Source organism: Sceloporus occidentalis, unplaced genomic scaffold (genome assembly GCF_023333645.1).
Source record: "Sceloporus occidentalis isolate IW3139 unplaced genomic scaffold, rSceOcc1.0.p SCAF_6, whole genome shotgun sequence".
NCBI classification, from domain to species: domain Eukaryota; kingdom Metazoa; phylum Chordata; class Lepidosauria; order Squamata; family Phrynosomatidae; genus Sceloporus; species Sceloporus occidentalis.
In genome coordinates, this window is record NW_028316986.1 from 42,738,316 (window position 1) to 42,750,326 (window position 12,011).

Here is a 12,011-nt window from a genome sequence, read left to right on the forward strand (position 1 = left end):
AAACTGGGTTGCTTCTGAAGTGTAAATGCCTGCAGGCCAAACAGTAATAACAACAACAGGGGCTTTGTTTGTTTGTTTGTTTGTTTGTTATGAAGTGGCCCAAGGTCTCTGGCTGACCCTCCCTGAGGGGAGTCCCCTGAGAGGGGCACAGGGACGCCTCGCGCGCCAGGTAACTGTCACTCTGAGACCGTTGCCCAGGGGCTGTTCTTAACAGTTGGCGCCCCTCCCTCCGCGACCATTGGCTGTTCCTCCCCCTCCCCCCTCCCCCCTCCCCTCAGGAGGAGGAATACTGGTCGAGGCTTAAGTTCCCGAAGGGCGCGTGCGCGGGACTCTCGCCCTCTCCCCCCCCTCCCTCCCCCCCCTCTCTCTCTCTCTCTCTCTCTCTGTGGCGCGCGCGGCGTGTCTTTTGTGTTTGTACACACAGAGTGGGCCGGGAGGAGAGTTGGTGGGCGTGGCTTCGCCATCCCTTCCCTCGAATGCTATTGGTGGGAAGGAGACGACGGGGCGTGGCCCTGGCGGTGGGGGCGTGGCTTCCCGCAGGGGACGGCCCTCCCGAGTCAGCCATCTTTCAATTGTGCTCTCAACCGCCGCCGACGAGGACGCTCCTCCTTCTCCTCTTCCAGCGCCGCTTCGCTTCTTCTTCGGCGGCCGCGCTCGCTCTTAAGCGGACGGGGGGTAAGTCTCGCGCTTCCCCCGGTCACCTAGGAACCCCCTTCGAGCCCTTTTACCCAACGAAGACCCCCTTCGGCCGAGGAAATAAACTTCTTCAGCCTCACCATCTTCTGGCCACCGACCATATTCCTCTCTCTCTCTCTCTCTCTGTGTCTCTCAATGGCTTCGAAAACAACCCAGAGAGAAGGAGGGGCGCTTTGAATGTGCCTCAGCAGCACCGATCTCCGAAGAGAAAGAAGTGGGAACTTTGCCGCTTCCTTCTCTTCTGGGGCTCCGAGGGTTGGGGGGCCTTCGGAGGAGGGTTTCCCTCCCTTTCATTCCCGAGGCTGTGTCTCTGTGTTGCCTTCTCCCTCCTCCTCCTTCCCTCTCTCTCTCTCTCTCTCTCGGTCTCCTTTTGGTGCTTGTTTCCATTTTGTTGGGGATGGAGTTTGGCCACAGAGAGGCGCCTGGGAGCCAGGCTCAGCGGGGCAGAGAGAGACAGGCAGAGACCCAAAGCCACCGACAAAGTTGCTTCCCTTCCTTCCTTCCTTCCTTCCTTCGGTAATAACCATGAAAGCTAAACGAAAGCCTGGCTTTCCTCCCCGCTGCCTTTGTTTGTATCTTTCTTACGAAGGAACCTAGAGATAGATGGCTTTGCGAGGAGGGCACTTGGGGACCCTAAAGACCCCCCCCCCCTTTTTTACCCCTTTGAAATATTTTCTGGGGGTCTCAAAAGAAAAACAGACCCAGAAAGTGGGGGCCACTCCTGGCATTTCCGGGCACTTTTTGGGGCTCTTGGGGGGTTTCCTAAGTCCCGGGAGCAAAAGAGCCCCCCCCCCCAGTCTCTTAAAAGAGCTCTCTCTCTCTCTGGACGTTTTAATCCGAATCCCGTCCATTTTGGCTCCAAAACGGGGAGAAAGAAAAGAGTAGGGCCTCCCTTCCCTCCCAGAATTGCTGGCACCTCGTAAGTAGGTCTACTCTATGCGTGTGTTGCTAAAGCCAAGCAGCCTTCTTGGAAAGCAGACTGAATGTGTACATCTTCCTCTATGCCTCTTTCCTCCTGCTCCCTGGCTCTCGCTCTAGTGATCGCGTGGGCGCTTTCTCCTCCTCCACCTTCTCCTTGCCGAGCGAGCGGCCTGAGAGAGGAGGCCAACTTCCTCGGGAGCAGCAGCAGCAGCAGCAGCAGAGGCGGCCATGGCTCGTACCAAGCAAACGGCCCGCAAGTCCACCGGAGGGAAGGCGCCCAGGAAGCAGCTGGCCACCAAAGCCGCCCGCAAGAGCGCGCCCTCTACCGGCGGGGTCAAGAAGCCGCATCGCTACAGGTGCGGAAAGGGCCGCCAGGGGGAGCCCAAGGGAAAGCGCAGGCACAGCGGATACCTTCCCCCTTCGCAGGCAGCAAGGGGAATGGGCCTGTCAGGAACGGCCTAGGCAGCTGGAGCAGAGAAGGTTAAGAGGTGGTATTTCAAGGGATGTCATCATGTTGAGGAGGGAGCAAGCTTGTTTTCTGCTGCTCCAGAGAACAGGACCCAGAACAATAGAGATTCCACCTCAACATTAGGAAGACTTCCTGACAGTAAGGGCTGTTCGACAGTGGAACACACTCCTTCCTTGGAGTGAACTGGAGTCTCTTTGGGGGTCTTTGAGCAGAGGCTGAATGGCCATCTGTCAGAGATGCTTTGATTTAGATTTCCTGCGTTCCTGCTCTTCTGACTCTATGGAGTTTATCAGACAAGGGAAATTGGGAGTATAATCCAGTGGCAATCTGAACGCTATCATGGGGTTTCACGTTACTGTGTGATAAACTTCCACACACAAATATGGGCAATGGCATGCTATTTTTGGGCAATGAGAAGCCAGTTCGAACACAATTCGCATTCACGTAAATTCGTAAACTCACGTAAACTAGCAAAACTAGCGAATTCACGTGAATGTGTTCTGGCCCCACTTTCTTTTCATTCGAAATGAAGAGAAATTCCTCAGTGTGATAAACTCCTATGATTCGAAGTGTGAAGTCGAAGGTTTTCATGGCAGGCATCAATAGTTTTTTTGGCGGGGGGGGGGGTGTTTGGACTATGTGGCCATGTTCTAGAAGAGTTTATTGATGTTTTGCCAGCCTCAGGTTTCCCTATGGCCAAATGTTTCCTCCATTTATCCCCATGGGCACAAATTCTCCTAGGTTTCCCTATGGGCAAGTATTTGCCCATTTATCTTTATAGGCATCCATTCCCCAATGTTTCCCTAGAGGCAAGTATGGTTTCCCTATGGGCAAGTACTGTCACTTGTTTTAGTACGTCCCTTAACTCAGGATAATCGATGTCATATTGTGGGGTTTGTTTGTTTTTTAGTGAGACTATGCTCCAAAGGTGATTTCAAAGGGATGCGGTGGCTTTAGTGGTTAAGATGCCAATTCTGACGATTGGAAAATCGGAAGGTTGGCAGTTGAAGGCCTGAGTGCCCCATGATGGGTTGAGCTCCTGTCACTAATCCCAGCTTCTGACAGCCTAGCAGTTCAAAAGCATGCAAATGCAAGTAGATAGATAGGTACCACTTTTGTGGGAAGTTAATAGTATTCGGTGCAATCATGCTGGCCACATGATAGTAGTCTTCGGACAATGCTGGCTTTTAGGCTTAGTAATGGAGATTAGCACTGCCCCCTACAGTCAGTTATGGCTAGAAATTCATGTCAAGGGCCTGCTTTTACCTTTATGGTCCAAAACATAATGCAGAAATAAGCCAGACTGTGACCAGTTTAACTGCCCTGACTCAGTGCTAGGGAATCCTGGAAATTTGTTGGGGCACAAGAGCTATATGAGAGAGAAAACTAAATGTCTCACAGAACTTCAGTTTCCAGGATTCCCTAGCATTAAGCCAGGGCAGCTAAAGTGACCTCAAACTAGATTATTTCTGCAGTGTGTTCAGGACCTCAGACAGGTGAAATAAATCCAGGTTGAAGCTTACTTGTTCACATGCATTTTGAATGCATCCCATTAAGTTTATTTTTTAGGGGGAGGGGATTTAACCTGGAATAATCAATGTCGGATTTCCCCCTTCCCAAGGAGTCATTCAGACGTCATTTTTAGCATGACTGTGCGAATAACCAGCGATGGAGTCGACAATGCGAATGAATTCAAAGCACTTTCAAGGCGTACAAAATTCGGTTGCTAACATATGTCAGCACTTGAATAAAGATGGAGTGGACGATGCAAATGTATTCAAAGCACTTTCAAGGCATGCAGAGTTCAATTGTTCACATGTGTCAGCACTTAAATGAAGATAGAGTCAACAATGCGAATGTATTCAAAGTGCTTTCAGGGCATGCAGAGTTTTATCCCAGTTTTTCTTGGGTCTTTTTGTGTCGGTTATTCACACTGCTGACAATGCAAATATTTAAAAAAAAAAAACTTGCGGGGAGCGGAGAAACCTGATATTGATTATACCAGATTAAGTTGGGGTTTTGGCACAGCCTCCCCCCCCCCCAACTTAATCAGATGCATTTGAAATGTATCTGAACAACAAAGGTTCAACTTAGATTATTTTCACCATCTGAATCCACCCCCCCCCCCCTTTTCTTAAAAGATTTGCACTATTGGCTGTGTGAAAAACTGTTGGGAATAGACCAGGGATAAACTGGGATAAAACTATGCATGCCTTGAATATGCTTTGCATACATTTGCATTGGCGACTCCATCTTAATTCAAGGGCTGACGTGAGCAACTGAACTCGCAGAGATGAGTATAATGCGGTTTCATAGTATAGAAAACAAACCTGGAATGTGTAACACATCCGTTTTATTGGTTAAATATAGCTTAAAATAAAATTCAGAACTCCCAGCCCTACATCTTAAAAATAAAAATATGGTTCTTTTTTTTAACTTGATTTTTATTTAAATACATTTAAATATAAATCAAAACATGCTATATAGAAACTGCTGTGTGTCAAAATCAGAAAGACATTTGTCATTGCCATAAACAACTCATGTTCATACATATTTACAGTCATCCATTCCATCTATTTCACTGATGTTTTAAATATAAAAATATGGTTCTAATATGCTTAGGATGTAGGAATAAGAGATCCTGGTGAAGTCAGGGCATTGTAACAAACATGGTTAATTGGCTTAAAACTTGCCAAGCCTGATTGTTTGTAATTTATTTAAATCAGTTTAGATCTTTAGCTCTTACTATACAACTTGATACAGTTTGTTAATTGTGCCACTAGAGGGCAGTAATTGCCTCCAGATAAGCAGGAAAATAGCAGGTTTTACACATTTGTTTTGTCCATAAGCAAAACTATATTTTTAGGGTAAACTAATTAACCTAAGTTGCTGATATTCTAGCATCTCTTTCCCCCATCAAGTTTCAGTTTCAGGCCTGGGAAGAGGAGATAAAACAAAATTGAATACAGAGAATTCTTGCTAGGTTTTTGTTTTTGAAACTGGTATCCCATACAATGCACTTGTGTGCTCATATATCTCAAAAACAGCAATTATTAAGACATTCAGTTTCTCTTTTGAATTTCATACACTCAGGCCCGTTCCAGACGGGCGTAAAGTATGTACCCAGTATGTACTAGGGTTAGGAAAGGGCGTGCTTTACGCATGTCCCTAACCCTACTACGTACTGGGTACGTACAAAATGGTGGCGCCCGTTCCACACAGGTGCTGCCATCTTGACGTCGCACGGCGGAAGCGACGCTACAAGTGCGCGACTAGCGCCTTGTGGCGCCACTTCCGGAGTGTAAAAAGAAGCGCCATTTTGAGCTTCTTTTTGCTGCATCCGGGAACCACGTGGTTTGGCTGCTGTGGTTCCCAGACGCAGCAACCAGCGGCGCCAGCAGACCGCTGCTTTCAGGTGGTCTGTAATGTGCCTGAGTTTACTTTAAAACGTGAAAAGGGAGAATGTATTAATCTTGCTTTCTTGTTTCCTTCAAAGGCCAGGTACTGTGGCTCTTCGTGAAATCAGGCGTTATCAGAAGTCAACTGAACTCCTGATCCGCAAACTTCCTTTTCAGCGCCTGGTGCGTGAAATTGCTCAGGACTTCAAAACAGATCTGCGTTTCCAGAGCGCAGCTATTGGTGCTTTACAGGTAAAAAAAAATTGTTAGTTTCATCTGCCCTTCCAGTTTAGGAAACCACTCCCACTCCTTGAATTGATAATGCATGTAATATTTCATCTGAAAAAGAGATGTAGGTATGCATCCTATTTAGTGTTCTCTGCCTCTAAACGTCTTTATAAACTGTATGTGATAGGTGCCTTTCTAATAGAAACAGTCTCCATCTGTTTTCCTACAGTTGATTTAAGCCATAGATCAAAAGGTAAAATGATCCACCTCAGGCATATTTGTGACTTAAATTTACTATTGCCTTATGTAGGACACGTGAGTGTAGTTGACACCTAGAACCCTTTCTAGAATGCAGCCATTGATGGTACTGTGCTGTTAGTACGTGAGGAAGCATGTGATTGGTTACTTCTGTACATTCATACTATTGGTTGAGTTGTTTCTATGGTTAGTCAAAACTTCACATGATTGGTGGGCTTCAGAAGTAAGCATCCATTTGTTTGTAAGTGTACTGATAACTGCCAGCATTTAATTTCCCTAAAAGTAATTGGCTTTCTTAAGTTAAATCTTGGAAGCTAAAAGGTTAGAATACTGTAATTTCAGTACAGATCTCATGAAGAAATTCCAGACAAATCTGTTATTCTTTCCTGCATCCCCTTAATGTACATTCTTCCAGTTTTATTGAAACATGAAGGCATAAAAATAATTTGAAGCCTCTCAGTGAAGGGATAGATTTGTTGTGAATGTAGCATATGTTGTGCTGTCTGGTTTTGTCAAATTGCCAGAGGTGAATACTCATGATGTACATTTTCTGCCTTTTTTATCAGTAGGAAAGGGAGGTGGGTTGCCTGCCAGGTGTCCTGTAAAGTGTGGAGGGGTGGATGTAGTCATGCTCACATCTGCTGTGTAGTATGTGATTTTTGAACCCTCTAGTAACGTATGCATTGGAGATGGAGGGACTGATTTGAAAAGATTTTGGTATTTTAAGGGAAGGCAGTTTGTTACCAAATGGAATGCAAGGTTTCTGTTACTTGGAATTGTGTTTGAGGTGGTGAATTCCAAACATTAATTTGTGGTTTATGTATGTGCCACGGTGACCCCATGAATTTCTTAGGGTTTTCTTAGGCAAGGAATGTTCAGAGGTGATTTGCCAGTTCCTTTCTCTGAAATATAACCCATAGCACCTAAATTTTGTTAGTGGTCTCCCATCCAAGTACTAACTGGGCTGACTCTGCTTACCTTTCAAGATCAGACAGGATTGCCTTTAGGGTATTTGGGCCACCTGTCCTACTAAAAGGAAAAGAAGGGGTAGTCATAATTTTCTCCCTAAAGAGGCTCATCCAGTTTCTGGTTTAGTAGTTGTATTTTCAGTGCTTGAATATTGCCACAGTTTGCTGTTCTTTAAAAAACTATATGTTAGGATTACTGGATGGCAGAAGTAGGAAAATAGGAGCCCTTCATGTGTTCAGAACATTGCAGTCCCAGTCAGCCTGGCCAGTGTCCAAGGCTAATAGGATTTATAGTCCAAAACATCTGGCGAGAACCTGCTTGCCTACCCCTGTTGGGTGACGTTGGAAAATGCATGTCTGGACTGAAGAAATTCTTCATCTGTCATGGTTATATTTGAAGAGTATTCCATCACAGACCCATTGGACATTCTGCCTAGCGATTCCCAAACAGAGTAAAATGTCTGTCCTGGGACTTGAACAAGCCCCCTTGTTCAGCAGCATGTTCCATCCACCCTTTCTTCATGATGATGTATTGTTTACTATCTAAAGAAACTGAAGAGGTGTTTATCCAGCCAGATTTTTTTTAAAATTACCTGACCAACAAAATAAAGTGTGTAGGTATAAAACAGTTAGAAATGCATGGTGAGGAAAACAATATATAGCTGTACAGGGCACATGTAGAATTTCAACTGGACAGGCTGTCTCAAACATTTAGCAGTTTAGAACTTCATAGCTCATCAGTTGTGTATTTTAGATTCTGCGGTATCTGACTCCTTATTCTTGAAGTCCCATAGCCAAAGACATGGCAGATTATTGATCCCATTGTGGGCTGCCATGTTCTGGCCATTGGGCTGTACATGGGTTGATGGATCAAAATTGTGCAGGCCGGGAGGCTATGAAGTATATGGCCACCCCATCACAGTTTTTTTTTTTCATAGCATAGACTGAGCCACTAAGAGAATCAGGGTAGGAAACAGAACCTAGATTTCAAAGAAACTGTTGCTGATTCAATAAAATAACTGCTTTAAATAAACCTGTAATATAGCTGCTTACCTTGACTACTGATTGTCAGCACCATATTACATCTGTTCTCATGAAGACATATGCTGTAATCACATTTATGAACTGTGAAACGTGAAATTAGAGCTTCTAAGATGATAATGTTAGAAACCCACAGGTTATCTAGACCAGTTCTCCAGACTGAAGCAGATTCCTCCATACCCAAGATATTACTGAGCAAGAAGATAGTAGGATTAGTATCCCTGTTATTGTTTGAAGGAAACAGAGAGTAAGAAGGGCAAAAGTGGGTTGAACTAAAGTCACACTGACTTTAGAGAGTTGAACTGAAGTCACACTGACTGACTTGCGTGAATTTGTAATTCCTCAGAAGTTACTCGCATGTTTTGTACTTAGCTGTGGCTTAGATACACTGTAGTGAGGAAAAGACAGCTTTAATTTAAAGCATTTCCAGTAGTCAATCTTATGCTACAGTACCTGGTTGTGAGAGCTTTATGCATAAGTTGGCAAGTTATAAGTAGAGAGTGGGGAACCAGGCAGGTATGAAGGCAATAGAATGGTTCAGGATATTCACCTTTTAAGCATGGAAGTAATACATGGGTTTTGAATAAGAGAGAGATTTTGTAGTTGATTGGTTCTGAAGGAGCACAGGAATCCAGGGGCTAAGGTATGCACAAGAGCCTTCGTGGTTAGAAATGTGGAGAAAAAGGGAAAAAATTAAATGTTCTTTCCTTCTGACACCTTTTTCCTGAAAAAATAGAAAAAAGGGGGTTATTTGATTATGGAACATTTTGTTTTAGAATGATGAATAAAATGTTTAAGACAAGGTGATAATGTAGTTACTCCCCCCAAATTATTTCTAAAAACTATGGCGGGTTACAACCCGCCCATTTGGGGCGGGCTGTACCCACCCCTTTCCCCAGTGTATCGGGGCCTCAGCGGCCAGAACGGCAGCCGCTGAGGCCCCGATCTGCCGCTTTTCAGGCTGCGGGGAAGCGGCAAAATGCCTCTTCCCCGCAGCCTGAAAAGGGGTGTCCTTGGGGCTTCAAGCCCCAAGGACACCCCGTGGCGGCGGGGAGGAGGAGAAAGGGGCCGCTTGGTCCCTTTCTCCCTTGCTTCGCTGGGGGCAGCCGTCTGAAGGCTGCGCCCAGTGACTCAAAGCGGCGACGCAAACCAGGAAGGAGTTCTGAAACGGAGCTTCTTCCTGGTCCGCGCAAAGGGCGCACTAAGCGCCCTGGCGCGGACTGACGGCGTCACGTCCACGCCGCCCCGTATAGAGGTGGCGCGGTCGTGACATCGTCATGGCGGCCCCCATGTGGAAGGGGAGCTGCCATTTTGTACGGACTCAGTCCGTACTAGGGTTAGGGGGTGCGGAAGCACCGCACCTTCCTAACCCTAGTACGGACTGACTGTACTTTCATGGCGGTGTATAACCCGTCTATGTATGACAATGTATAGTTTCTGATCATTGCTCTTAGTTTCCTTTTCTGAGTTCCTTTGAAGCAAATGGATGCTTTATGTCTGCTTGACAATATGGGGACCTAAAGGAAACAAAGTAGTTTTGTTTTACTGATGTTAATAGTTGACTCTGTTTTAATTGTTTTGCTGGCTTTTAATAAACTGGAAAAATAAAATAGGTTCCTTCCAAGTGGACTTTTTAGCTCCACTAATAACAAAGAAAATATTTTTAAAAGAACATTCAGTTTGTAATTGTGAGAGTAAATTGGTTTTTTTTTAATATAGCAAACATAATTTATTTAAAATGTTCTCACTCTTTTCTCCCAATAGGAGGCAAGCGAGGCCTACCTGGTTGGCCTGTTTGAAGACACCAACCTGTGTGCTATCCACGCCAAACGTGTCACAATCATGCCAAAAGATATCCAGCTAGCACGCCGCATACGTGGAGAGCGTGCTTAAATTCTATTAAGATGGATTTGTCATTCTCAAAACAAATAAAATCTCTTCTTCCTGTTTATTGGTAGTAATGAACGTTAGATTTTTTTCCATGGGGTTAAAAGGTACCTAAGTATATGGTTGCAAATGGAAAAATAGAGGACAGAATCGGGTATTGGCAAGTTTTTTTTTTCATTTGTGTGTGGATTTTTAATATAAACGTGGGGACATATAAAGCATTATTGCTATCAAAAACCATTTCAGTGAACAAATATCAGCAGTTCAACTTTATAATAATTATAAATATATGCCAGTCAAATTTTTCTGGACAATGCCAGCATTGGATTTTTTAAAAAATGGGTAAAATTTCTTATTGATGGCAACTATATGGTGTCTGTAACATTTTTATCATACAGTAGATTCCATCCATTCACTATACTTTTCTAACTAAGTTGTCCTACATGCAAATACATGTTTTTAATGTTGTCTGTCTTCTGTGCTGTTCCTGTAAGTTTGCTATTAAAATACATGAAATAACATTTGTTTTCTTGGTCTTAATTTTAACTCTTCCCATTTGGTTGCTAGTTATCATAGTTCAGACCAATGGAATTAAAAAACAACAACATAATGAACATGCACATGATATGCTGCATTCATGCTGGAAGATTTAGCAATCACAACAAACAAGATTATGAGCAGATTAAAATTTGTGGGTAAGGTGCAAGAAAGATAGGCCCACATGCATTCAGAAATATCTTGCTGAGGGTTGACTTACACTTGATGGTAGTCTAGTAAAGTATGAGGGGTCTCCAATGTATTTGAATCAGAGCCACATGTGCATAGAGGTTCTGTTGCACTTCCAGTAGTCTTTCCATAAGGGTGGTAGTGGTTTCTTTGTATCTTCAAGCTGACTCTTCTTTATGACAACTCTTTCAAAGGTTTTCGTATCAAACTTAGGGCCCAAACAGACAGGCCAAAATAAAGCTGCTTTGGGTCACTTTGGAGATAGGCTGCTTAAATGACACACACATCTTAAGAGGCTATAAGCTGCACCAAAGCTGTGCTCCAGTCCTAAGGCTTTGGCACGGCTTCCTGCCTTTTAAGACTCATGCATCATTTAAACAGCATACCTCCAAAGTGACCTGAAGCAGCTTTATTTTGGCCTGTCTGTTTGGGCCCTTAGTTCAGAGGGGGTTTGTCATTACCATTCTTTAAGGTTGAGAGAATGGGAGTTAGCCAAACTCACTGACTGAGTTTTTTTGTGGGTTTTTCACTGACTGAGTTTCCCTGGCTAAAAGATATTTAAAACCTGGGGTGCATCTTACACTGTAGAAATAATTAGTTTGCACTACGTTAACTGCCATGGCTCCATCCTACAGAATCCTGGGGTTTCTAGTTTTTTGAGGCACTTTGGCAGAGAGACTTTAAAACCTTGTAAAACTACAAATTCCAAGCTTCCATAAGCTGGAGTTACATCACTTAAAGTAGTGTCAAACTGCATTATTTCTACAGTAGGTCAGTGATGGCAAACGTATGGCACGCATGCCAGAGGTGTCACTCGGAGCCCTCTCTGTGGGCACACATGTCGCCCTAGCTCAGTGTTTGCCAGAGTTTCTTACTAGAAAGCCAGAGGGACGTGGCACTTTGCAATATATAAGTGGGGTCTGGGTTGCAGTTTGGGCACTCGGCCTGTAAAAGGTTCACCATCACTGGTGTAGGTCTCTTGGAGTCGTAACCCAACACTTGAACCACTATGTTTTAAAGTTAGTAACTCACCTGTTAACAGCAATAGGCCATAAGTGGCTAGCTTTGGGGACGCACTTTTAATTTGCAAGTGTAAATGTGTTGGAATAGTTATATTAATTGGCCTTTGTGAACACAAGTGCTTGGCTTAGGTATGAATAACTCATGGTGTGGAAACTTGTATTTGTGTGAATAAGATATTCTGTAGTTAGGGTATCCCATTTTAAGGTTAAAATCCAATTGCTAGCATCAGGTAGAGTAGTCTTACTGGATAAATGGGACTTCAAGTATTGGCTAGTGTGTCTAACATAGGCCCCATACAGACAGGCCAAAATAAAGCTGCTTTAGGTCACTTTGGAGGTGTGCTGTTTAAACGATGTACAGTGGTACCCCGGGATACGAATGCGCCGCCTTACGAAA

The 12,011-nt window shown here is 44.3% G+C and overlaps 1 protein-coding gene across 1 annotated transcript; it reads left to right on the plus strand.

Annotated features, from left to right (window-relative positions):
• The first annotated feature begins 565 nt into the window (after positions 1-565).
• Positions 566-10,385, plus strand: LOC149310671 (histone H3.3A). Its single transcript, XM_089529430.1, has 4 exons — positions 566-675; positions 1,735-1,973; positions 5,583-5,736; positions 9,744-10,385. The coding sequence occupies exons 2-4, from the start codon at positions 1,846-1,848 to the stop codon at positions 9,870-9,872; spliced, it is 411 nt and encodes a 136-aa protein (XP_089385556.1). The 5' UTR covers positions 566-675; positions 1,735-1,845; the 3' UTR covers positions 9,873-10,385.
• The last annotated feature ends 1,626 nt before the right edge of the window (positions 10,386-12,011 follow it).